A 24292-nucleotide genomic window follows, 5' to 3' on the forward strand; every position below is an offset into this window, starting at 1 on the left:
GAGCATGCATATTAATAGGACACAAGTGTACCTCCATGTCTGACCGGTGTACACGATCTCGTATTCGAATAATAAATACGTTACTACCTACAACGTTCATTTATATTTATATTCCATTTGATTTTCCGATTAACGAATCGTCTATGAAATTTCAACGACCGACGTCCTCTTTAACGGTAGCAAAAATTTGCCTCTCCCCGATACTTTCTTCCCGAAAAAAAAAGGGTGGGTTTCCCCTCGAATACTTCGAGGGAGGATAAAAATGAGAAAAGTAAAAAAAAAAAGGGAATTTCGAACACGAGTCATTTTTTTTAGGGATGTAATACCGTCGGGGTGGATCTGAAAAAGGAAGAGAAAACGAGAAAGAGGATTAGAAGAGAAGGAGGCAAGTGACGGTGTAATAATAGAGATGGGTAATAAAATCTTTTTAGTGAAGTTAATACCGCGGGACTAGATAAGATTGTGGGAATGACGAGGAGTAAAAGGAAGGGAATAAGGAGAAGAGGGTAGGGGATAGGGTGAGTACTATAAGTTCGCGATATCAATCACAGACGTTACGTTATAGAGAGACTTGGATGAGACGCGGTATAATGTAAGGTATATATATATATATGTATAAGCGAGAGTCGTTCGTCCAACCCCGCAGCACTTTAATTAACGATAAACCTTTATCAAAGAAACCTAAGCTGAAACATTGTTCCTCGTATAGACGGCTATCTCCGCAAGAATCGGCGGATCTCCTCGGAATGGGAACGAAAAAAATTTCCGCGGGGCATATCAAGTTTCTCGTCGATTTCGAGCGATATCGCTAAAATCTATGTATCTAGAAAATAAAAAAAAAAAAAAGAATCCCCCACAGTTTTTACAGGTCTTTCCGGAATTTCATTATTCGATTTCTTTCGTTCCGATCTTTTTTTCCAGAGAAATGTTGTAACCAATTTCTATTCACATCCTTAAAAATTGCTGACAAGATTTTTCATATATACCCACCTCGCGATCCAGATAATATTATACATGCACACTTGAATCTTCCTTTCAATAGGAGAATCGTCGATGGAAGTAAAAGGTGAAAAAAAAAATTATATTTTTTTTTTTCAAAAGTTCAACTGAATCTGCGTTGAGTATTATAACGATGAGTAACGAGTAAAATAGGAAAACAGAAAATAAAACATATTCTTTTTTTTAAAAAAGGGGCGGCGGGGGGGGGGGGAGGAAACTCTGAAAAGCTTGAGAATAAAATTAGAGAAGCTCCGCTCGCGTCTCGACGCGATGAATGAATAAAAGCTCGAGGTTTTCCGGTATAGCCTGCTTAAATCTGTACAGGGCAAGGTATACGGGGGCCGCTATATTATACTCGAAGTATTGTACGGATACGGTTCTTTCTATTTCCCGTTAGATTATCCTTTTTACTCTAATTTTCCTTATATCAGATTATTCGCGTACACTTATCTCTAGTTTTTCATTTTCTTTTCGCAGCCGGTAAGAAATTACCCGTTACGTATATTTTTCTCCTGAAAATTCTTTAGATCGGGATTAAAAATACGTTGCACGAATGAAATAATGATATTTATTATTTGGTTATTTTATCATTCCTCGCAAGATTATCGTGTCTATGTACTAGGAGTAAAGAGGATTCATAACGACGCTCGTCACGTAAGACTTTCACGCTACACCTCGCCAATATTACATTACATTTTGTTTGATAGTTTTTTTTACAATTTTCTTTGCTTTTTTCTTCACTCATCTTTTTTCTACCTTCTTCAACTTCGACGGTTCGGGTTTTACGACCTCCTTTTTTTTCCACTGGTGTGTGTACACCGCATAAATACATGGAAATACGTACGTGTGTAATAGTTGAGCAAAACTTGATGCCTAGAATCGCGTAGAGGCAGTTAAGGTATAGGCGTATACCTGCAGATTTGTTCATCGTTACGAAACAAAACAGCACGCGATGAGTTTGTTAAACAGGAAGGAAGCTAAAAGTTGATCGTACATTTTCCAACTGACGCAGTGTATACATGTACATTTTTCTGACTATATCGCATTGTAACGTGGAATCTATGCTTCCGCACCTACGGAAACTACCTACTTTTATACGTCTCTACGTATATCTGAGGACGTGGCGAACGTAGCTGAAAAATAACCTCGCGGTATGAGGAAAAAAAGTCAGAAGAATGAAAAAATAAAGAAGTAGGAGATGATTATTCAGAGGGGGTGATAGGGTCGTTGGTATTCTTTTCCTCGTACGATTATCTTTCTTATTATCTATTCCCGTTGAACCTTTTTTTATTATTATTTTTTTATTTAATTTTATTTTCGCGTTCAACAGCCCCCGTAACCCCGGATTGTTGTATTTTAATAATCTCGTTAAAAGGAGAATACCTAGTTGCCTCGGTGCCCTTCACGTCACCCCATCGTAAAATATGTTCGTTTGTTGCCTCCGCGCAAGGGCTGGAGGACGAGGATAAGAACGAGAACGAGAACGAGAACGAGAACGAGAACGAGAACGAGAATGAGAACGAGAGCGAGAAGGGAGGGGAAAACAGGGGCGGGAGGGAGCGAGAAAGTGAACACGTTAAAGGCAGAATAAGAGCTTTGAGCTTTTCGTTCATTCGTTTGTTACCTTCACGCGCTATCTCTCCTCAGATTCTCCTCTCTAAAACTGACTGGGAGAGCCCCGTGCGATAGGCTTTTGTCCTCCCGTAGGTTATACGCCGAAATAAAGGACATAAACAAACGTACGTACTTCGGCATTGAAGTCTCCCCTTTCAGAAATTCTACCTTCAACTCGCGCGCTGTGGAGGGTCCTGAGGGAAAATTCTCCCTCCGCTCCTTCCGACCCCCCAAAAAGGGAAGAGGGTGAAAAAAAATAAATTCCTTATCTCTCTCAATCGAGCCACCGTTACACCCCCCCCCCCCCCCCCCCCACTTTGTCCCTTTCTCTTCTGCCCTTCGCTTTCTCTCTTCTTTTTAAACATTGTAATTTGTTTTTCGATAGCAATTTTTTTTTACTCTCCTTTATTGCTCTCTTTACTCTTTTCACCGAAACGGAAGAGAATCTTTGATTCCGCGTTCACATGCACCCGAAAGAAAATAAAAAAATAAACAAAAAAAAAAAAAAAACTAAATAAAAAATAATGAAAACGTTAGAAAAAGGAATAAAGGTATTCGGGGAGTTTGTTTTCCGGACTTGTTTTTTCCGGTCGAAGTAAAGCTATACCCGACACATTTTCTTTTCTTTATCGTTGGTTATCTTTATCTGGAGTCCCATACTTTTGGTTTTAGTCGTACAAAAGCTGAGCCTACGGGGATTTTGGTATAACGGCCGTACACGGGGCGACACTACCCGATAGGTAGGTATGTCTCGGTCAGTCGTAAACTCCTATCTCCTTTTTTTTGTCCGTATATTCCAGGGCACTTTGGTACCTACTCTCGATGCTTTCCTTCCTAGTAAGGCTATATTTTTCTCAACGGAAAGTTATCGGCCACGCACGCGTTTCGCGTCGATCAAAAACAACCCCCGTCGCCCACGCCCCATGTAATTATGGATTTTCTATCAATTTTTTCTTCGAACAAAAAAAAAAGAACAAATGAAAATTGGTCGATGAAAAATTTGATCGAGGAACTCGCGGGACCATATCGACGGGGAAACTCGGGAGCCGAGTTTAATTTCGAAGCGCTCTACGTCTACCAAGTACGTATACGACGTGAACATCGCGTAGGATGGCGCGTACATCGCATAAGCGATAATGAATATTTGCACAAATAAATTTCGCTTCTCGCTTCTAGCATATCCAAAATCCAACATTAGTTAGCACCGGCAACTAGTAACTACACGAAACTATAGCGGGGGTGGGCGGGTGGGTGGCTGGGGGTACGTATCTATCTAGCTAGCGCGGCTAGGCACCTACTAATAATTTAGGATCGCTACGTTTCGGTTTCCACTGTGCGGGTGGTACTCTGACTGAGTAGTGTGACAGGGAAAGGGGGAAGGGTAGTAACGGCGGCGGTAAACTTGTACCACGTGCAGCAAGCCTCCAGTGTCCGCCCCAATTAACTTTTCACCACTAATTTATGCCGCAGCCGCTGTACCGCTCCACCCTCCACCCACCCTTTGGTTTTATTTTATTTCATATTATTTTATTTCATTTTGTTCTATTTTATTTTATATTTTTTTTTTTTTGTTTTCAGACCTCAGCTAGTTTCCACCGTAATAACGCGTTTGCTTTTATGGAAAAAAAAAAAAAAAAAAAACATCCACCAGACCGGAGGGATGGATTAGCATGGTGAGTTATAAACGAGAATCTCAGATTAATCTGTATAAAAATGAGGTAAAAATAAATATAGCTACGAATGCGCGATGTTGTGTGTGGGTTGTCGGAGAGCCGGTTCGGGCAAATATTGAATCTGGAGATTATGACAAAGATATATAGAGGGTTGTTACCGATTGTTCGTTTTTTCCATGAATTCGGTTCATAAGTTTTGAAGGAAGTTTGATTTTCCATAAGGGTGAAACGCAGGTATACAAACGCGTGTTCCGCGCCCACGTACTTTTTTTATATTAGTTTCGGTTTTTTTTTTGCTCTTCTTTCCTTTCTCTCTTTTTTTCTTTTTTCTTTTTTTTCTTTTTTTTTTTAATCTCCTGCAGGGTATAAAGTATGGAATCGATCCCCTCGATATACACGGTTATCGACCGGCGACAAAGGTGTTCTTGAGAGCCCCCACGCTCCATACGTTCTCTTTAGTTTCTACATTATACCAAACCCTACAAAACAAAACGAAACGAGAAGAAGAAAAAAAATGGAAAAAATACTTCGGTAAAAAAAAAAAACACCCCCACGTTCCGTTGAGGGCTACATATTTGTTATTCTCACTCTATTACTCTCCCCCTCTCTCTCTCTTTCTCTCTCTGTGTGAAATAAAAGATGAACAAGAAATGAAAAGAAATCAATTTCTTAAATGAACGGATTGGCAGAAAATACGAAAAGTATAGAAAATAAAATGAAATTGTTAAAAAAGAATTTTATGCAAATGGGAAGATTCGCATGTGCGGGGGTAATAGTTTTTCTTCGTAAGAATTAAAAGTTGCGTGCTTTGAACGGGGGGGGGGGGGGGGGGGAGGGGGTGGGATCGCAGAGCTTTTCGGGGGTGTCCGAGCGAGGTAGGTGCATTAACACTTCCTAGCGGTTACGAGGAACTTTATCACTCCTTTTAACCCGTTTGGTGTACTGTAGGAAGAATGAAGGGAGAGAAATGGTAGTAAAGGGTGGAGAGAGCGCGAGTGGGGAAGGAGAAGTGGGTGTAAAAAAGGGAGTTCGTGGAAGGCAGCGGAAAGGTGGTGGTTCGGGAACTAGAGAGGGTGTAAGGTGTACGTCGTGCCGAGGCTTTCGGAGGGGGTTGTTGGAGAGCAAAACTCTTAGCAACGCTACTTAAAACACCCAACTTCTACCTTCCACCTTATGCCTTCTATACCTTCCACCTTCAATCCCTTATACCTCGGTGTTTTCCGGTCTCGTGTATCTCGCGAAAGAAAAGAAGAGAAGAGGAGAGAAGAGAGAAAAAAAAAAAAGAAAAACAGAGGAGTACACAGCGGTGAATAAAAGGTGCCAAAGAATGAGAGAGAGATGGAAAGAGAGCGAAAGCTCGGGGGACGAAGACGGTACGCTCTCTCTATGTATACGGGGTAAAGAAATAGGGACGCGGCGCACAGTGCAACAGAGGGATACCTGTACGAGAATTGAGGGAGGAGGGGGGATAGGGAAAGGGAGGTACTCAAACTCGGAGGAGGTTGTGCGAAGAATAGTGTAAGGGAGATACGCTGGGGATGGAAGTGGTTCCCGGGGTCACACAGCTTAAAAAGATTCTTCAAGATTCTCTGAGAACACTGTCAAGGGCATAAGAAAAAAAAGCACAGAAAAACAGGTAGGAAAAATTGACGAAAAAAAGCAAGCAAAAAATATCAACCAGACTTGACTTTCGTTCTGTTATTTATTCATTTTCGAATGTTTCTTTTTTTTTTTGTCGATTTTTATTTTTCGCTCCACCGTCGCATTCCTTTATGGTTGGATCGCTCTTTATATTTTACATTTCACTACCCTCCTTTGAATTTGTTTCTTTTTCCTTTTAAATCTTGTAAATTATATCTGCAGAAAATTTATCGAGCGATTATCGTTAATACTGCATTCCAAACTCGAAAAATATTAAAACGGATAAGGCAATGAAATGAAAAAAAAGGGAAAAACCAAAATAAAGATTTTTTTTTTTAATTTTCAATCGCAAGCTCGCGCGAACGGAGTTGCGTACCCGTAAAGGCGGAAGGTTGTAAAAGTTGGGGGATATTTTATGAACTCGTGAAATAAAAAAAGAAAAAAGTAGCTAAGAAAGAAAAAAGAAACCAAAAAGGGAAGTGAATGAAGAAAAAAGAATAAACAATTACCGTAAGGTAAGCTTGTGAAGAGAAAATTTCGTTTTCTCCTTGTTATTTCCTTTTTTTTCGCAGTACATACGCAGAGTACAGAGATAGAGAAATCTGACTTTAGAATCGCTTTAAAATTATTTTACGTCTTTGAATCGAGTGGGAGGTACAAATTTTCAGGTAAGGTGTAAGTACATGTTTTATGGTATGATTAAGGGTCGTGTATGTTATAACGTATATTCTAGGGTCACGTATAGTGTCTTGCGTGGTATAGTCCCACCTGTAAAGTCGACCGAAACATACTTCAACCCCTAAAGCCCGGCGCTATATTCTCAGTTGACCTTGCAAGCTCCCTGCTAAATGATTAACGACCGGGGACGAGCGGATTCAACGTGTATATTATACTGGAAATTACTTTAATTATACACAAGTACAAGAATCCCTACGTGGATATTACACGTCGGCATATCCATACACGTGTACGCCACGCGCACGTGAATACCGCCCGTTGGAAAAGCTACGCGCAGTTAATTCAAAAGGCGTCGTATCAACTTTCAATATCTACCGACAATGAGATTCTTCGCGGTTCCTCTCAGTCAATTCCGACGGCTACCCCTCGACCTCCGAATAAAAAATACTCCCCGTAACACGACACGCTACTGTATCTCTTTTTTCTTCAAAACTACGTGATTGTGCCGAGATATATATTCGATCATTTCTTCTTCTTATTCAACCCCCGTGCAAGATTCTCGGACTCGTATACACAATTTTCGCGAAGTCTTTTTTCATTTATTTTTTCTCTCTTTCTCGTCGACCCCCTCCTCGGGGCGTTATGCGACGCCTCGCGTCGTTTAGGGGATAGAAATAACTTTGGGCAATCCCGCAACGGCGATTCCTGATACGCAATTGGGTGCGAGTTTCCTTGCAAATAAAATCTAGTGGGTGAAATTGTGCGTGAACGGCGTGAGCCGCGGGGGGGGGGGATAGAGAGGGAGAGAGTTCGAGCTGCAGGGCGAACGATTCTGACTTCTTTTTTATCTTCATCTTTTTTTCCATCCTTTTTCACCATTTCTCCTTCCCCGTGGGAGAATCCTCCGTAAACACGCGTACCAAGAATCAACCACCTCCGACGAAATACAAACACAACGTTCACCGGTTACCAACTTTTGTACGCGGATGCGTTTATTCCTCTGACCGGAATGTATGCCTGTACATGTATCCCGTTAACCCCGTTCCCATCCCCGTCGTTTCCTACAACCCCAAATTATTAGATTTACCAATGCTTCGACGATCTTTCGCCCCCCCGCAGGATAAAAAAAATAGAAAAAAAAAGAAGAGAAAGTAAAAGAAAAATAAAAAAGCTCTCCGATCGCGCAACCCCCGCATACACAGAGCCGCCGTTGCTGCTTCTGCTGCTCGACCGCATTCGTTCGTTTGTTTGCATTGTTTTTCATTTCACTTTGTATTTTTTTCTTTTTTTTTTGTATTGTTTTGCGGTATGGAGGGGTAAACAAATTTTTTCGAAAATCAAATCCACCCCAAATTGTAATTAAAAAAGTGAAAGACCCTTTGATTGAATAAATGAAACAAAAGCTCGACTTTTTGAACCGAATCACATCAAGAGATTCGATGGAAACTCGGTGTGCGTACGTTAATTCTATGTACGTTGAGGGATGAAGTGTAAAATAAAAAATGAGCGTAACGTGTATAGCGGGTCGCATATACATATAGATGGGAAAGTTATTCGGTACGTTATGTGTTCCAATTATCTTTCGCACATCTCACAAGCTCGGAGGCATGAGAAACGACCGGTGTACCGGAGAGTGACGAACAACAATTTTGTCGCGTAGAGTATTTTTTATGTTTTTTTATGTTTTTCATGTTTTTTTTTTTCTTTCTTTTTTTATCAACAAACGGGGGTGCGACGAAGGTCTTCGCCGTCGTCGTAGCGTCAACTTCGCTTCCACATCCTCAGCTGTATGGCAAAGGAAGAAGAAAATTGAAATTTAAAGGGCTCTTTCCTCTCTCGTCATTCCTTCGTGTACGTACGTATATTACGTACACACATAAAAAAAAGGGGCAAGTATTAGTGCTTTTTTCCTCTTCCTTTCCTTTCGTTGCTGCTGTTTTTTTTTTTCTTTTTCCCTCCCCCTCCCCACTCCACCCAATTAACATAAAAGAGTGTGTAGGGCGCAAGGAAGTAAGAGCAAATTTCGCCGTTCCATCGTCCTTGAAAATTCGCAATACTTTAGAGGAGAATTTATCTAGAGAAACATTTCAAGCCCAACCCCTTTTTCCCACCATCTTTTCTTCCCCGGCTACATGTATATTTTTTTTTTTTCTTTTTAATTTTATCATTATTTTTTATTTTCTGTTCATCCGTCCATCTCCCTTCCCGCAGACGAAAAATCACCCCTTTTTTTCAAGAAGGTCGGTGCAGAGTAGATGTACATACATAGCTGGGTGGGTAGGTTGGTACATGTATACCTATATGTATAGTTACCATGCGTGGAAACTAACAAACCGAAAACTCGAACGAATCACTCCTCCGCGTCGATATACGGTCCAGAGGTTCCAACGGGACCAACCGACTTTTAAATTTATCGCGGGGTGTCCTCTTTGTTTTTCGATCCATGAAAATCCCCCTGCGAATCGAGGCGCGGAAATGCTCAAGATGAAGTAACAAATTTGAACAAAAAAAAAATAAAAAACAATTCTCATAGAGAAAAAAATTCAGAAATTATAAAAAGAAAATTCCGTTTTTGAGCAAGAAATAAATCATTGTTTTAATTGGGTTAAATATACTTTTCTTACGTATTTTGACCTCAGAAATCCGAATCTGGGAAAAAAATTAATCTATTTCTAAAATTGACCGAGTTATCGCCAATTTTCAGCTTTTTAGGGTCAAAAATAAAAAATTGATTTTTCAGTCTACCTTATTGTAATTTGAGCTCTAGAATCCGAATCCGAAAGAAAAATTGAACTATCCTAAAAAATGACCGAGTTATCCCCATTTTTTCGCAATTTTTGGCATAAATTTGAGGATATCTCGTAGGGAAAAAATCGTAGCTCAATTTGGACAACGGGATCGTGTTCCTGAGGTCAAAATACATAAGAAAAGTGCCATACGATCAATTTTTAAAAATAAAAATTTTTGGCCGAAATCTGAAAAAATCGTAAGGGGTACCCCTTGGAAAAATCTCAAATTTTGGCTAAAAATTTTTATTTTTTAAAATTGATCGTATGGCACTTTTCTTATGTATTTTGACCTCAGGAACACGATCCCGTTGTCCAAATTGAGCTACGATTTTTTCCCTTCGAGATATCCTCAAATTTATGCCAAAAAATGCGTAAAAACGAGGATAACTCGGTCATTTTTGAAGATAGATCGATTTTTTTCTCGGATTCGGATTCCTGAGCTCAAATTACAATAAGACAGACTATAAGATCAATTTTTTATTTTTGACCCGAAAAAGCTGAAAATTGGCGATAACTCGGTCAGTTTTAGAAATAGATTAATTTTTTTCCCAGATTCGGATTTCTGAGGTCAAAATACGTAAGAAAAGTGTAATACAATCAATTTTTAAAGTACTTTACTTTTGGCCCAAAAACCGATTTTTTTTTGGTTCTTCAAGAGTAATCTCACGTATAATCAGCTCAGGAATCCAAATTCGAAAGCCAAAATCATCTACCCATGCAATCGATTGAGTAATCATTGGGTGGAAAAAATTTTTTACTCGATATTTTGAGGTAGCCCACTCGTTTTTCGATTAAATAATTAATCAAGCTACTATAACAGTTCGCTTTTTGTCATCGCGGCGAACTTCCACGTTGTAATATTGTCATAATAATCTGAATGTTAAAAATCTCCTCCCTTGCATTCGTTTCTGGTACAAGATTTTTTTATTTATATAGAGGGAAATGTTTGCATTTACCCAATTTTCCGAATACTCTCACAACTTGAAAATTAATTTGATCTACAATCGTTGCTTGTGCATTTTGCAAAGATTGAAAAACAAAAACTAGAAAAAACGATGAATAAGATAAAAGAGAGACGAGCTCGAATAAAATAGATTCGTAACGCGACGGCTGATTGAAGAATCAAAGCAGCGGTATTACGATCGTAAAAAAAGTTACGAAGGTATCTCTTTGAAAAAGACAAAACGCCGGAGGTTCCCACATGACCTGTGGGATGGTAGAAATTGTTGAAATCATACGGGCGCACTTTCGTACTAAAATAAAAACACGCGAAAAATATCGTTTCTACGGACGTTAATAAATCCAAGGATTTTCATAAATATGTATTCACAGGTGTGTGTAGGTTACACGAACTCGCGTACACGGACGTGCGGCTTCTCTCCACACGAACGCTGGTGTACGCACAACAAGGGTAGTGACTGCGCGAAATGATATACGGATATCATCGACACTCTCGATGTCGTACAGTATTTTTCAGGATGTCAATCGACGCCGGATATACAGAGACACTATACACACGTACATACCTACCCGGCACCACGGTATTACGGTACGTACGCGACGATTCAAAGCCGAACAAGACAAACGGAAATGACAGAAAACAAGGGTTGATCATCGCGAGACTGAAGGGAAAAAAGAGCGAAAAAGATACGCGCACACGCGCCACGTACGACCGACCTACCTCGTCTTTCGTTCTTCGTCTGTGTTCCACCTCAAAAATACGAATCAGCCGACTAAATTAGACTGAGAATAAAATCTGTCGAGATATCTCGATTTTTCGAATCTTAAGAGCGATAAAATAGCTCAGCCGATTCGAAACAAAAATCGGATTCTTTATCCGGAGATCGGAAAAAAAAATTTAAAAAAAGTTCTTTGGTTTTTTGTTCCAGCCGGAAGTTTTCATTCGCGCGTTCCGGGTAGATATCGCAGTAAGTAGCGCACGTAAATGGGCCCTCTTTTAACGATCACTCTCTCATCATTTCACGACCTTCTTCATCTGTGGCGAACCCATGTAATATTTATATAGATGTACGAAATATCGTATATATATATATATATTGTGTACGTATACTCGATTGCTGACGGCACGTATCTCGTACACGTTTCGAATTTTAGCCACGTAGGTATATCCCAACCTTACCCAACCAACCTATGTACCGAGTGGTGTTTCGAACTCGTAACTTTATCAGACCCCATTGTGAGTGACAGCGGAAAATATCGCTTACAAATAAATAGCTACATACGCGGGTATGGAGACGCAACGGAGATTGAAGTAGGTGAAATATTTTTAACACCTAGTCGGTAGCGGATCTAAAATTTTTTCCCCATCGGCCGACCTTGTCTGGACAAAAAACCGAATCCGGAAAACGGTGGATTATCGGGAGACGCGGAGTGCGATGTAATCCGGTGGTATGAGATTTATCGAGAAGAAATGCGACGCCTGGTGCATCGCTGCCCTCCCGTTCTCCAGCGCTCTAAATTACGCCCGATGATTTCTCCTTCCCTTGCGTCGGTAGTCCTTTCGGTAAATAGGGTATCCGCATTAATCGTTCATGTTAATCCTTATCCGGAGGATTCGCAGAGTTGAAAGGTATATATATATATGTATATATAGCGCGGTGGGTTTGAGCATTCGCAACGCGCACGACGATCCTAGATTTGCGATCGGTATAATAAAACGTTGACGGATGAAAGGGGTAGCAGGTGTCTGCAACCCTGCCACCACTATACCCGTTGCTTCTTCCCTCCCCCTCCCCCCTCCCCCCTCTTTATGAAAACGCCCCCGCGCTCCGGAGCTTTGCATCGCCCCCGCCTAGGGGCGATGAATAATTACCTGGGCTTAGGCTCGACGTAAACTCACCCCTTTCATCTCATCCCTCTCCGTGCCCTTCCTCTTTTTTTCTACCGCGTTTCCCCTCTTTTCGCTACCGTAGTCGACCAATAACATCGCTAAATCCGAAACTACTACCGGGGCTACTTTAACTTCCAACGAGAGTAGGAGAAAAGCTAAGCATGTACGTACGTACCTACCTACCCCTTTACCGGAACAGGATTGAGGGATGCAAGGGATTTAAGGTATGCTACGGCTTATAATGTCCGGTTTACGGAATATTCCGCGGGAGCTTTATTTCTACGCACGTAGGATAAACGGGGAAAAGATTTACATCGGGAGAATATTTAACCGCGTAAACCAGAAGGTAAAACAAATATGTCTTTCCCTCGTCCTGATCTATTTTCTCGCCGCGTTGTCGATATCAGTAATTTATTTCTCACGCGTACAAGATCGGTTTCTTTTCGTTGATCAATTTTTAGACAATGTGAACGGACGCTCCCCGCTTTTTTTTTATTGCTGCACTTCCTTAATTTTTCATATCGAGAAATTAGAAACCTTAGCGTGCAAAGTACAGGGGACAAAATTTTGCGAACGATTCACTTCTTTTTTTTTTTTTTTTCATTCGCCGTATTGTAACCGAAACGTATTTTGATAATAGGGTGGCGTTATATCATGTATATTTTCATAACGTGCGGATGACTTGCAGAGAATGTTAAGCTGAGAAGATTCGATGCTGTCTGTGCAGGTATAAAATAATATGTGAAATCGATTTTATAATACCTTCCATGATGGAGCGAAAATAGAATGGATGAAGAAAGAAAGAGAAAAAAAAAAAAAAATGGTTCGCAAAATTGAACATTCCTTCGCAAAAGGGTTCGGTTTTAACCGAGCCAGAAAGCAATCAGTCGAACAAAAATTAACTACTTTCAAATAATTGGTACATCATTTTCCAATAAAAGCGCACACGCGCCCGCGCGCGCCGAGTATAATGAATTTATAACATCCAGTTTTTGTGTGGATATGAATTTACTCGATATTATAATAAACGTAATCACGTTCTCCACATGTAGGTTAATATCGCTGGTGATTTAGAAAGTTTACGACACCCTTAACCGTAGTGGAAATTCATCCTCGTCATTTTCAAAGAGTTATCGTTCGTACCTATTCACATGTTCCCGGCGACGTTATGTACCTATATGCGCAAATAGTTGTACACTCGACTAATATATTTTATAAAATAGTGAATACCGGGCGCGCATCGCGTGTTACGGGGTCTGAAAGTAGTAGAGGGGGGGAGGGGGGGGGGGGGGGGGGGGGGGGGGTAAGAGTCGAGGGTGTCTTAATTAATTTCACACACAAAATAGGTGGCACTATAAATGTACGTAGGTGGTACGTACAGGTATACCAGCTGCACGCGTAGTCGGCTATTCAATCTTTCGTTACACATACAGCTGCTAGCAGCTGTGATTCAACTACTTCTAACTTAAATCCTCCGCTTGCAACGTGTTAGCGTTATAGCAGCAAAAGCAAAAGCGGGCGGCAGTGTACGTAGACTTTGCGATAAATTTCCGCTAACTCTCTCCTAGTTACCGGCTCTTATTTCTGGGAAAAAAAAGGTCGTCATTCGTACGGAGTATAAAGGAAAGAGGTGGAAAAAGTTTACGAGAAAGTAGAAAAGACATCGATATTTTTAATTAAAAATCACCATCGCGTTTCGCTTCGTTCATTTCATCGCAGTTTCGTTCATTTTCATTTTGGAATCAACGAGGAAAACACGTCTCACTGTCGGTGAAAGTGGGCCGAAAAATAAGGGAGGTAAAAATAAGGGACGATCGGTTGGCTCCATCGGCACGCACCTGCAGTCTGCGGGCCGCTAGAAAGCGAAGGGAAGAAAAAGGAATAAGGTATACGGGAGGATCGACTTATATTACGTCCCAAGTATACCCGGGTAGGTCGGTACGTAGACGCGGGTACGTACGCACGCCGTCATCGTTTCCGCCTCCCCTTTACCGGGACTTTCATATTTCTTCTTTCTAAAGTTGGCTATAAGTATGCGGAGCTCACCACCTCGAACCACTTCCACCCTACATACACCGTATCTGAAATGTGCTTTAACACTTCCCGAGACTCTGAGAGAAACCGTTCTTCGTTCAATTCGAATTCACTGTTCCCAACCCCCCCGTCCCCCGCACGTTGATGAAAATAAAAAGGAAGAAGAGAAGAAAGGAAGGAAAAAAAACGCGGGGGAGAATAAACTGAAAAAATTCTCTTCGCATATTGATTACGCGAGCGAGGAGCGTTTGATTAATTATAAAAATATTAGTTTCAAATTCGCAGGATCTTCCGTGCAACCCGAGGGTACAGGTGTATATCTCTCTCTAGGGACTCAATTTTACGACGCTGAAACTAGCGGGTAATATTCGAATTTTCGACTCCAGTTTTACTCTTGCTTTCCGAGGGCGAGTGAAGGTTGTTTTTTTTTTTTTCAAGGCTCGAGAGGAGGGGATAAAATTTTCAAAAATCACTCGGAGGTAGCTGACCACGGTGCGGATCGAACGTTGGACTTTTGGTAGCAGATTAGGTCGGAGAAAATTTGTTTTCAGACGTTCGCTTCGGTCGCGGGCGTACGGGGGTGATATAAGGTGGATATAACTCACGGCGGTTGTCCGGTATAGCCACGCGTGCGAACGCGTATAATAGTCATGCCAACGGACATCAAGCGGAGGCTATTATTACGCGTCCCGACATATATCTGGCCGATGGAAATGCAAAGCTGTTCCATAATCGCCCTCGCCTAATTCATAACCATCAATTAATAATTACACCGTACGCGGACGCGGGTAACGATACAGGGACAGATTAAAATTCGAACGTCGAAAGATCGAGTGATTTTCTTTCGCTCTTTCGTTACGATGGAAATTTTCGTTCGATCCTTCTTCAATTCGCCACGTCCGACGTTGACCGAATTTCCAAATTCTTCTGGTGCCTGCTGAGGTGGAAATTCGGGGAACAGCGGCACCGAAATTGCGATTCACGCGAGTTCGGCACCAACTGGAACGAACAACCTGACGCACCGGTTCCAACGTCCCCTGTACATGCGGCTCGTATGTATAATCGGCGAGTAAATAACGCGCGTCTGACGTGGATTTCGCTGTATACAAATGTAACGTTGTACACGCGTGCGGCACGCGTGTGCCCGGGGTTTGTTGTTCGGTTGTCGCTCGGCGGAGCTGTGATTTCGACGCTGTTTAGATTCAGGTTCAGGTTCACGTTTAGATTCGGAACAGGCTATACAGGGCCTACAATTGAGTAGTTCAACTGTAATTTCCGGGTTTTCGCGGTGTAGGTACGTAATTCCGGTGCCTTCCTCTCCCTCCCCCTCCCCCCCCCCCCTTGGGCCCCCGGCCACCACGTCCCGGTGTACGCGCTCACGGATCCAGTCGAAAATCCCGTAGGAATGAGAAGCTCGGACATTCGGCCCTGGCGACGGGTCGGGCCGGGGTAGTTTCACCCGAAATTCCTGTGCGCCACGACGGAACTGGAAACAGAAAAGCCCGCACACCTTCCATTCTCTTAACTTCTACCGGGGGTTTAGAAATGTTAGGACCTATTTACTCTTACGTAGACACACATGTGCGTATAAATATATATATACATTCTCCGAACTCTGCCGCGAGCTTTCTCTCGTACGCTCCCGCAGCTTCCAGCGTTTGTACCTCGTGTGTGTTATGTACACCGTATATATGTATATATATTGTATGTATATATACGTATGTATGTATATGTACCTGTAAAGCACATGTGCAATGCACACGAGAGTCGCGCGACGATACCACACGCGAGTCGTTTCACGCTGTTTACACGAGGACCCCACTGAATTATATACTCCGCTTTAAGGGGGCGGGTTTTGAGCGCAACCCCAAAAGGGTTTTTTGCTTTCAACTGCACCCCTCCTCCGCCCCTTCCGTCCCTGAAATCTTTCGTTTCATTTATTCATTTTTCCGGGAACGGTGGAGATCTCTTCTTTTTTTTCTTTTTTTTTTTCTCCTCTCCGTTTCTTTGTTTTATTTTCGGAAAGTAAAACGGGGGAAAAATGGCGGCAGTCGGGGGTCGAGGGGGGAGGAGAAGGGAGGAGAAAGAGAATCCGTAGGCATCGCGTTCGCACCCCAGCCAAGAAAGAGACGTCTCGAGCTTCTTATCCGGATGGTATGTTTAGGTTGATGCCAATGTACGCGCAGTTTCGAGTCAGTCACGGTTCCGTGCGTCTCGGTTTTATGCCCTCCGAAAAACAGGCGAAGCAAAAGCCAGAAGCAATAGGAGCACCGGCAACGGCGTCGTCGACTGAGGGTCAGAATTGCTCTCGTGGGATCGTTAGACCGCAGCTCTAAGCATATTTGATTTTACGCCTACATCGGCACCCTCCGATTCATGAAATTGTTTGTCTGCTGGGACTACTTTCAGTTTCCTATACATACACACCGCGTATAACCGAGAGTCTATGTGAACAACGCCGGTACACACCCACCCACCCACCCCCCACCCCCCCCCCACTATACGCCCCACTCGACGTCTGAGCGCCACGGTTTTCCACCGTCAAAATTTCCTCCGACAAAATCCCTAAGGACTTGTTTGTTCTCACCAACGAAGTATAAAATACACACGTAGGTATTCATCGGAAAACTCGACGTCCGATGACGCGTGCGATCAGTCCAGATCCTGTTCGTCGACGCAATTTTTTTCCTTCCCTTCCCTTCTGTTTTTTTTTTTTTTTTTTTTTCGTTTTTCTTTATCCGGAGTGATTAATTGCGATAAAATCACAGCCGGCGATGGTAGTTGATAAAAGAGGCCGTCGCCGTTCACCACACGATTTCGTCGTGCCTCGCACACACCACGTGGAATGTCGAGGCTTGCAATGGAGTGGGAGTAAGTTGGTGAATAGTTAAATACACAGGTATTTGTATTAGGCTCAACAAATAAGGGATGAAGAAAAACACGAGTTGATAAAAAATGTAGGATAAGGTCGCTCGTTTCAGCCAGTCGGTAGGTACGTAGGTGTGGTCGAAATGTGATGCACGTATAGGAGACGTATGCACACGTAGAATATGTAAGGCGCACGAATATATCCTCGGGAAAGGATGTAGGGGGGTGGTAGGGGTATCAATTCCGCATTCCACCGCTAATATTTTATTGATGTTATACACCAGGCCCTAATATATACCCAGATACTATAACCCTTGCACGGTATCGAGAATCGACAAGTCGTTTCGACGGAAGCCGTCATAAGCCTGAATTCAACCCCAAAATCGACCCCTGAAAGCCACCTGGCGTGGCCTGACCACCGCCACGCGCACCGCGCCATCGTTTGCTCCTGTACTATACACGCGTTATGTCACGTACACGTAAGACGTGAACGTTATCCTTGGAAAACCAATGGTGAAAAATATTCAAAAATTAAGTGAAATTAAATTATAACAGCGCGAGTGATTGAAAAGAAATGGTTTTACAGATTTCCGAAATCTACCGGATTGACAATAATTCTTCATCGCGCTTACATGTAGTATATACGTATGCATACCTATGCACCTGTATGCGTATCGTAATCAACGTGCATACATGTACGTGTGACTCGCTCGACTATCGGTCGGGAAACAAAGAGAAAATGAAAAAGAAACGAATGAAAAAATTCAATCAAAAAGAAAAAGAGAAAGAAAAAAAAAGAAAAGAAAAGAAAAAAAGAAATATTCAACAATATTATATGTTGAAAATTAAAAAGAAAATGTGAGAGTAAAAAATAGTAGTAGTGGAGGGGTTTGCTCGTAGAGGCATTGTTTCAAACTCAACGCCTGGCGGATGTATACCTATGCGTAGAGCGGATAGCTATGTATTAAAATGTATATACACATACGTATATGTATACGTATGCGCATATTCCCCTGGTCCCAATCCCCTTGGAGCTGCTCCTGCTGCTGCTGCTGCTGCTGCTGCTGCTGTGCCCCGGTGCTACGGTGTAGGTGTTGGTATAGGTTTACGCGTATGACGCGTTATAGATATTATTTCCCGGCTTGCATATCGTATCTACGGGAGACCGGTGCCGGTGCATCTCTGTAGTTATGTGTACACAAATATATACGCGACGGTGTATAATATTCGATATTCGGAATCGAGGCAAACCAGCGAAGCTTGAAGTTGGCTGTGAAAGATACACGTGCGGATTTTCCGTTCCGTGCCATTGGCAACGTTATTTATTTATAACCAAAACCCTCCCCCCAACCCCCGCCGCCCCCCTACAGCCAATACAAAACTTACCGCCCCCACGTACATAGACTACGAATTCACGTTCTCATTTTATTTTTCACGCACCTATTATTGTACACCGTTGTTGATATACGAGTATCGTACACGTATGTACGGCACACAGATACACGTACAAAAAGATGAATGATCTGTCGCAGTTGGACGAAAAATGAAAAATTCAACGTGCAAACGAACTTCGTACAAGTCATCCGTTCATTCGTCCGATAAATCAAAAAAAATCTCGTCGGTTACGAAAACCATCGAATTGCCGTATCCGTTTCTTGCAAATTTTTATTATCCCCTACCTTTTCGTAGCGTTGAAAATTTTTACGTACCTACCTCAAGGTACGTAGAGTTTATACACGCTAAGTTTTCGTCGTGAAAGTGAAGTTAATCATCGTTCAATATGCGATAACGTCAGTCGCTCTTCTCTCCGTCTCAACGAAGAGTACCACCCCGGGTGTATATAGACGGATATGTATACATATACATATATATACATATATATATATCTATTTATATACTAGCTGATCTTAGCTCAGAGATAGTCGTCCTCGGCCTTGAAGATGTTGCCATTAGCCCCCAGCGGGCTAATTGATCGCGTCACTTAGTGCTCTTCAACAGAGGTGTGCAAGGGTCTTCCCGAAGCTCTTTACTTTTTTACCATCTGCCAGTCATCATCTTCTCCTTCTTTTACTTTATCTCATATTCCTATTCTTCCCAGTTTTCCCTCAAGAGACTCAAAAACCCAAAAAAGGCTCTCGTCAACTACCCTATATATATGTGTACATATATATATATATACGTATACCGAGTGGTTGTCAAAAGAGCAAAATCGGAAAAAAATTCCCTACCCTACCGCCATCGCCGACATCCCACTTCCTCATCAACCGCCTCCATTTATTTTTATTTTTATTTTACCTTTTTTGTTTTTTTTGTTTTTTTCTTTTCTTGTCGCTTTTTCATTCAATTTTTCTTTCATTTTTCGAAGGGCAAGGACAAAGGACGGCGACGTAATCTACCCGTATATATAAGCAAGCTTGTCGATTCGTTGCTACATCCCCCAGAAGTACGCACTTGTTCTCCTTCCCGTTTTCCATGTATTCGTCTCCCCTATTTTCCTTCTCCTATTCGTCGCTCTTTTCTCTTTTCCTTCTTTACCTAGCTCCTTAACGACGAGTGCGTAACGGGCGCGGGACCCATTTCAAGAGTGACTCCGCTCCGTGCCGCTGTGTACTTCATTCCGTACCCTCTCTTTCAGAAAATGAAGAGAACGGGAATAAAAAAAAAAAAGAAAAAAAAAATGAAGGCCAAAAATCGTTGCTTCTAGATCGCGGGTATGACGTACGAACTTCGGAGGGGTTCGAAAAGGTCTGTGAAAATTTCTGGTTGCCCGGGATGGAGAAAAAATGACGGAAGGATAGAAAAAAAATTGGAGAATCAAAAAAGTATCATTTTTCAACCACTCCCTGGTATGGATTATCTGGAAACGACGCGGGACGGCATGTACGTACATGGTATGAAAATGGAACATGAATTCAACCATAGCAATTACAGAGAAATATTAGAAAAAAAAAAAAAATCAAATAATAAAAAATTCGACAGTTAAAAAAAAGGGGATTGAATGTTTTGATAAAGGGAACGAAAAAAAAAAACAAACAACGCGAAAGAAAAATCTATTTCTGCAAAATCGAATACATGTATATTTCAGACCTATCCATCCCGATTCTATCAACAATACAGCGATGCGTTTAGCGACGCGTACAACGGAAGTCGGTGTTAGCGTATACCGGAAGTGAACAAACATATGAAGGACGGCCGTTCGGGTGCAGATGTACAATAGCTAATATATATCACGGTAACTATTTTCATCATTTATCTTCATCCCCTTCCCCCTCCCCCTCCCCCTCCCCCAACCCCCTCGCCCCTTTTATCGTCTGTGCTGCAGTTTGTCGTGGTATTAACGTGCAAACAGAAACACAAACAAACTGCAATTATTGACTGTCGTCGACGGTTCGATACGATACCGAGCTGGTACGTACGTACGTACGTACGTTGCGCGCAACCAAAACCAACGAAGGTAGTAGAGCTAGAGTACCGTAGAGAGATCTGCACAACCAGTTTCGCAACACACAACCGTAATATCTATGATGTACGTAGCTATACGTCGGACTGCAGTGCAGCGGTTATACGGTAACAATTCTCATATATCCCCTCCTCCCCCTCCCCCTCCCCCCCCCTCCACGGCGGAAACTACCCTACACGTAGACTACGAGTGCAAATATAATATCTCACGATCTTGCCATTTCGAACGGAACAGACCTCCTGGCAACCCAGGAAATTTCGAGGCGCGCGTGCCTGCGGATCGGCTAATTATCACGTGGAAAAAATTATGAAACTTTGGGGAAAATTCTGGGGCAACCCTTCTTCGAATTCATTTGTCGAGGTGTGGCGTACGTCGGATGAAAGCGAGTTGACTCGAAGGTCAGCGAAAGGTCCCCCGCTCGTTGTCCCGCGACTACAAGCGTGGAGGGAAGAGACGAAGGAGGACGTAGCGAAGATGAGCGCGGCCGGATCGGTTATAAGGGAATCTTTCGACCCGGAGTCGCCCCTGCACGTCCGGAAGACGTGTCGAAACTTATCCGTCTCATCCTCCTTAACGTTCGACCCGTTCTCGCAGCACACCTAACGCTCCGTTCTTCTTCCCTTTTTTCCTATAGAGATGTACGCTCGCCGCCACCCTTCCCGTCACTTCCGCGCGCTCCTTTACTTTCATCTCCTTTTCTCCCTCCCGGCTTTCTCCTCGGGCAGCCCCCCTTTTTTTTCTCAATTACTTCCCATGGGAAGGTCGCGCGAGAGGCGAAAGTTTTAGCGCCCCCTAATAATACCTAACGACGTCGTGCGCAGTGTACGCGGTACATGTGGAGTCGCGGAAATCAGAAGGGCGTAACCCGCAAAAATTGCGGTACCGTGCGGGTGACGGGATCGCGGTTACTTTTTTTTTTTTTTAGTTATTTATTTTTTAATGTTCAGTTCGGGAGTAGGCGCGGCGAAACGGAGGGTCGAATTTGGAGACTGTAATCTTTTTACTCGGTTTTTTTGCTGCCTCACCTTTTTATCCGTTAAACATCAACGTCATTTTCCGTTTCTTGTACGCATTCTTTTGAATCTTCCCTCGTAAGATGCGGCTTGAAAATTTTCCCCGTTATACGTGTATACAATACACGTACATCTACCCTATTTCACAAAAAGCTACCCCCGGCAGGCTAAAAATATATCAACCACCCACTCGCGGTTGGACGAGCTTTTGCGGAAAGCTCGTCAAGTTTGACGAGGTCGTATACATATGTACGGTACATGCGCGTATATATATATACACACAATGTACGGTGATACGAAGAGACGCAGGGGCGAAGGAGGGCACGTGTAAGTAAACTTTTCGAAATTTTACGTTTTTACTTTCTTATTTTTGCATTTATTTTTTTTTTCATTTTTTTTCTCTACCCTACGCCAACGGTGAATGAGGAGAACCGAGAGATGTTTAGAAAAAAAATGAACGAATCGACGAATAACGTTGGGGAAGTGAATTCGTCGTTTGGCTTATTGGTTGAGGTGCATACGGCGGCGTGCGAGGGGTACGTTGAAGTGTGAAAAATTTCGTATGAAAAGAATCGTTGGAATTATTCGAGTTTATCCGTACTCCGATCACCCGCACACTTCGGGATTTAGATTCTAGATATTACACACAAATCGACGAATCCTTTTCCGTTATTCGCCTTGCCCAGAAGAAACGACGTTATCACGCGATTATACATAGCACGTACCTGTAAGTAAATATGAGGGGGAAAAAAACAACGAACGAGGATTGAGCGAAAAAAAATGGGGAGAAAAAAAAACGAAATCAAAATTAAAAGTAACGGCGCGATGAACGAATGAATGTAAATTTATCGCAACGAGGAGTACGAGAGAAAAACAGGGAGATCAAACTTGTTTTTCCACAGCATAACCACGTATTATTGGAATATGTTTTCCCTTCATTCGACAGAAATGACTGAACGATTCCGCATCTGGGTCGCGCCAAGAATTATTTGTACATATCAACGTTATAGATCTTGATAACTTTGGTCACCATTTCTCTGGCCTGGCAAATAAACATTCGTACGGACAATAGCGAGCCGATGACAAGAAATGATTACAGTATAATTGCCGGAATTGAATTAAATTGAAATGAAAAGAAATATTCACCTAATTTTTGAGCCGCACCAGAAGATTGTCCAGATCTCGAACTAGAGTGTGCCATCACAGTATTGCAGCAGGAAGTAAGTCCCAGGAAGAAAAGTACCGCACACCACATTATAATTGTTATTATAATCACAATAAAATATTTTTATATATCACGACACACATTCACTACACGATGATAATATTATTTATATATATTTGTTGATTTTATCTAATTTTTTTGGTTTATTATAATTTCTTTTTTTTTTTTGCTCATGTAACACAAACGACACTTACCACTTTTTTTTTTGTTTAGTAATTTGTTTTTAATATATTTTGTTGGGTTATTATATTATTTAAAATATATATAGACAAATATGTATTTTTTATTACATGCTGTACACTCTTTATCAATATATTTATTAATTGAAAAATCCGGGCGTATAACAATATCGGTGATAATTTAATTGTGATAAATTAATTGAAACCACTTGAATAAATTCACTCAGTTAATTCGCGGTGATAAATTTATTTATACAGTACAAATATGATTTATACACCGGCGAAATCGAATCGATTTTATTAACGGGTCGATCAGCGTTTAGCTCGTAATTACAATTGGGTAGAAAAATTAAGTTTTTTTTTTTCTGATTATACAAATCATAAAAATCGAAAGAACGAAATAGATTATGGTTCGGGGAGCAAAGAGTATAAATTGTCCATTTGAACGGCGTTTAAAAATCCATCAGTTTTAAATCCACGCATAGGTACGTTTAAGAGCACACACGCCGTGACGAACAGGTAGAAAAAAATAGTAGAATTGCAAATTATCAAAGAGAGGAGATGGAGAGAGAGAGAGAGAACACGAACCGTGTATACCTATATCGTTGACATCAAAAGAGACAAAAATCTTTGACAACGAGTCGAATTATGTCGCTGCTGGAGTAGATGCTACTTTGGACGAAGAATTCAAACACGTGTTTGCGCGTGTCGCGTAATGTATCTCGACCGTCAAAGCCCTGATCCTCTTCCTTTTTCTTTCGCTATTTATATGTAAATAAGTAAACGTGCGTGTGTTTCAGTTTCCTTATCGTGATCAATATCATCACCTAACATCGTCGCGTATCTCGCTAAATTATTTTCATCAATAGAAACGGTGCGATAATTCCTCGCCATTTTTTTTCTCTCGGCTCTCACCCTATCCAACGATTGATTCGCCCTGATCGGTTTGTGGTGGAAATCGAGAAGACGGAAAAAAAAAATTCATCGTTATACGGGTACGAATCGCAGCTAACTAACGTATATTCATTCATTTAAAAACACCCCACAGTTAATATTAGTTTATAGATATAAGTAGGACTGTATCGGGTATATGCAGGACATCACGTCATCACATATGTACACATTATCTGAACCACTCTATACGGTGGACATAGGTATATACATGTAGAATATTATTATCGAAACATCGACGTGAATGATTTCGTGAATTGAATTTTTCACGTACAAGTACGTGGGATTTGAGTGCGATATGAATTCGCTCGGAGAAA

General features: G+C 41.8%; 1 protein-coding gene across 1 annotated transcript in view; it reads right to left on the minus strand.

Annotated features, from left to right (window-relative positions):
* LOC105687231 (nephrin) overlaps window positions 1–23024 on the minus strand; it is a 227332-nt gene extending 204308 nt beyond the window's left edge. The window contains exon 1 of the mRNA XM_025745991.2: window positions 22767–23024. Coding sequence (XP_025601776.2) covers window positions 22767–22875 — 109 coding nt within the window. The 5' untranslated portion in view covers window positions 22876–23024. The remainder of the gene's footprint in view (window positions 1–22766) is intronic.
* Window positions 23025–24292: the final 1268 nt, after the last annotated feature.

The sequence above is a fragment of the Athalia rosae genome, chromosome 3 (assembly GCF_917208135.1).
Source record: "Athalia rosae chromosome 3, iyAthRosa1.1, whole genome shotgun sequence".
NCBI lineage: Eukaryota > Metazoa > Arthropoda > Insecta > Hymenoptera > Athaliidae > Athalia > Athalia rosae.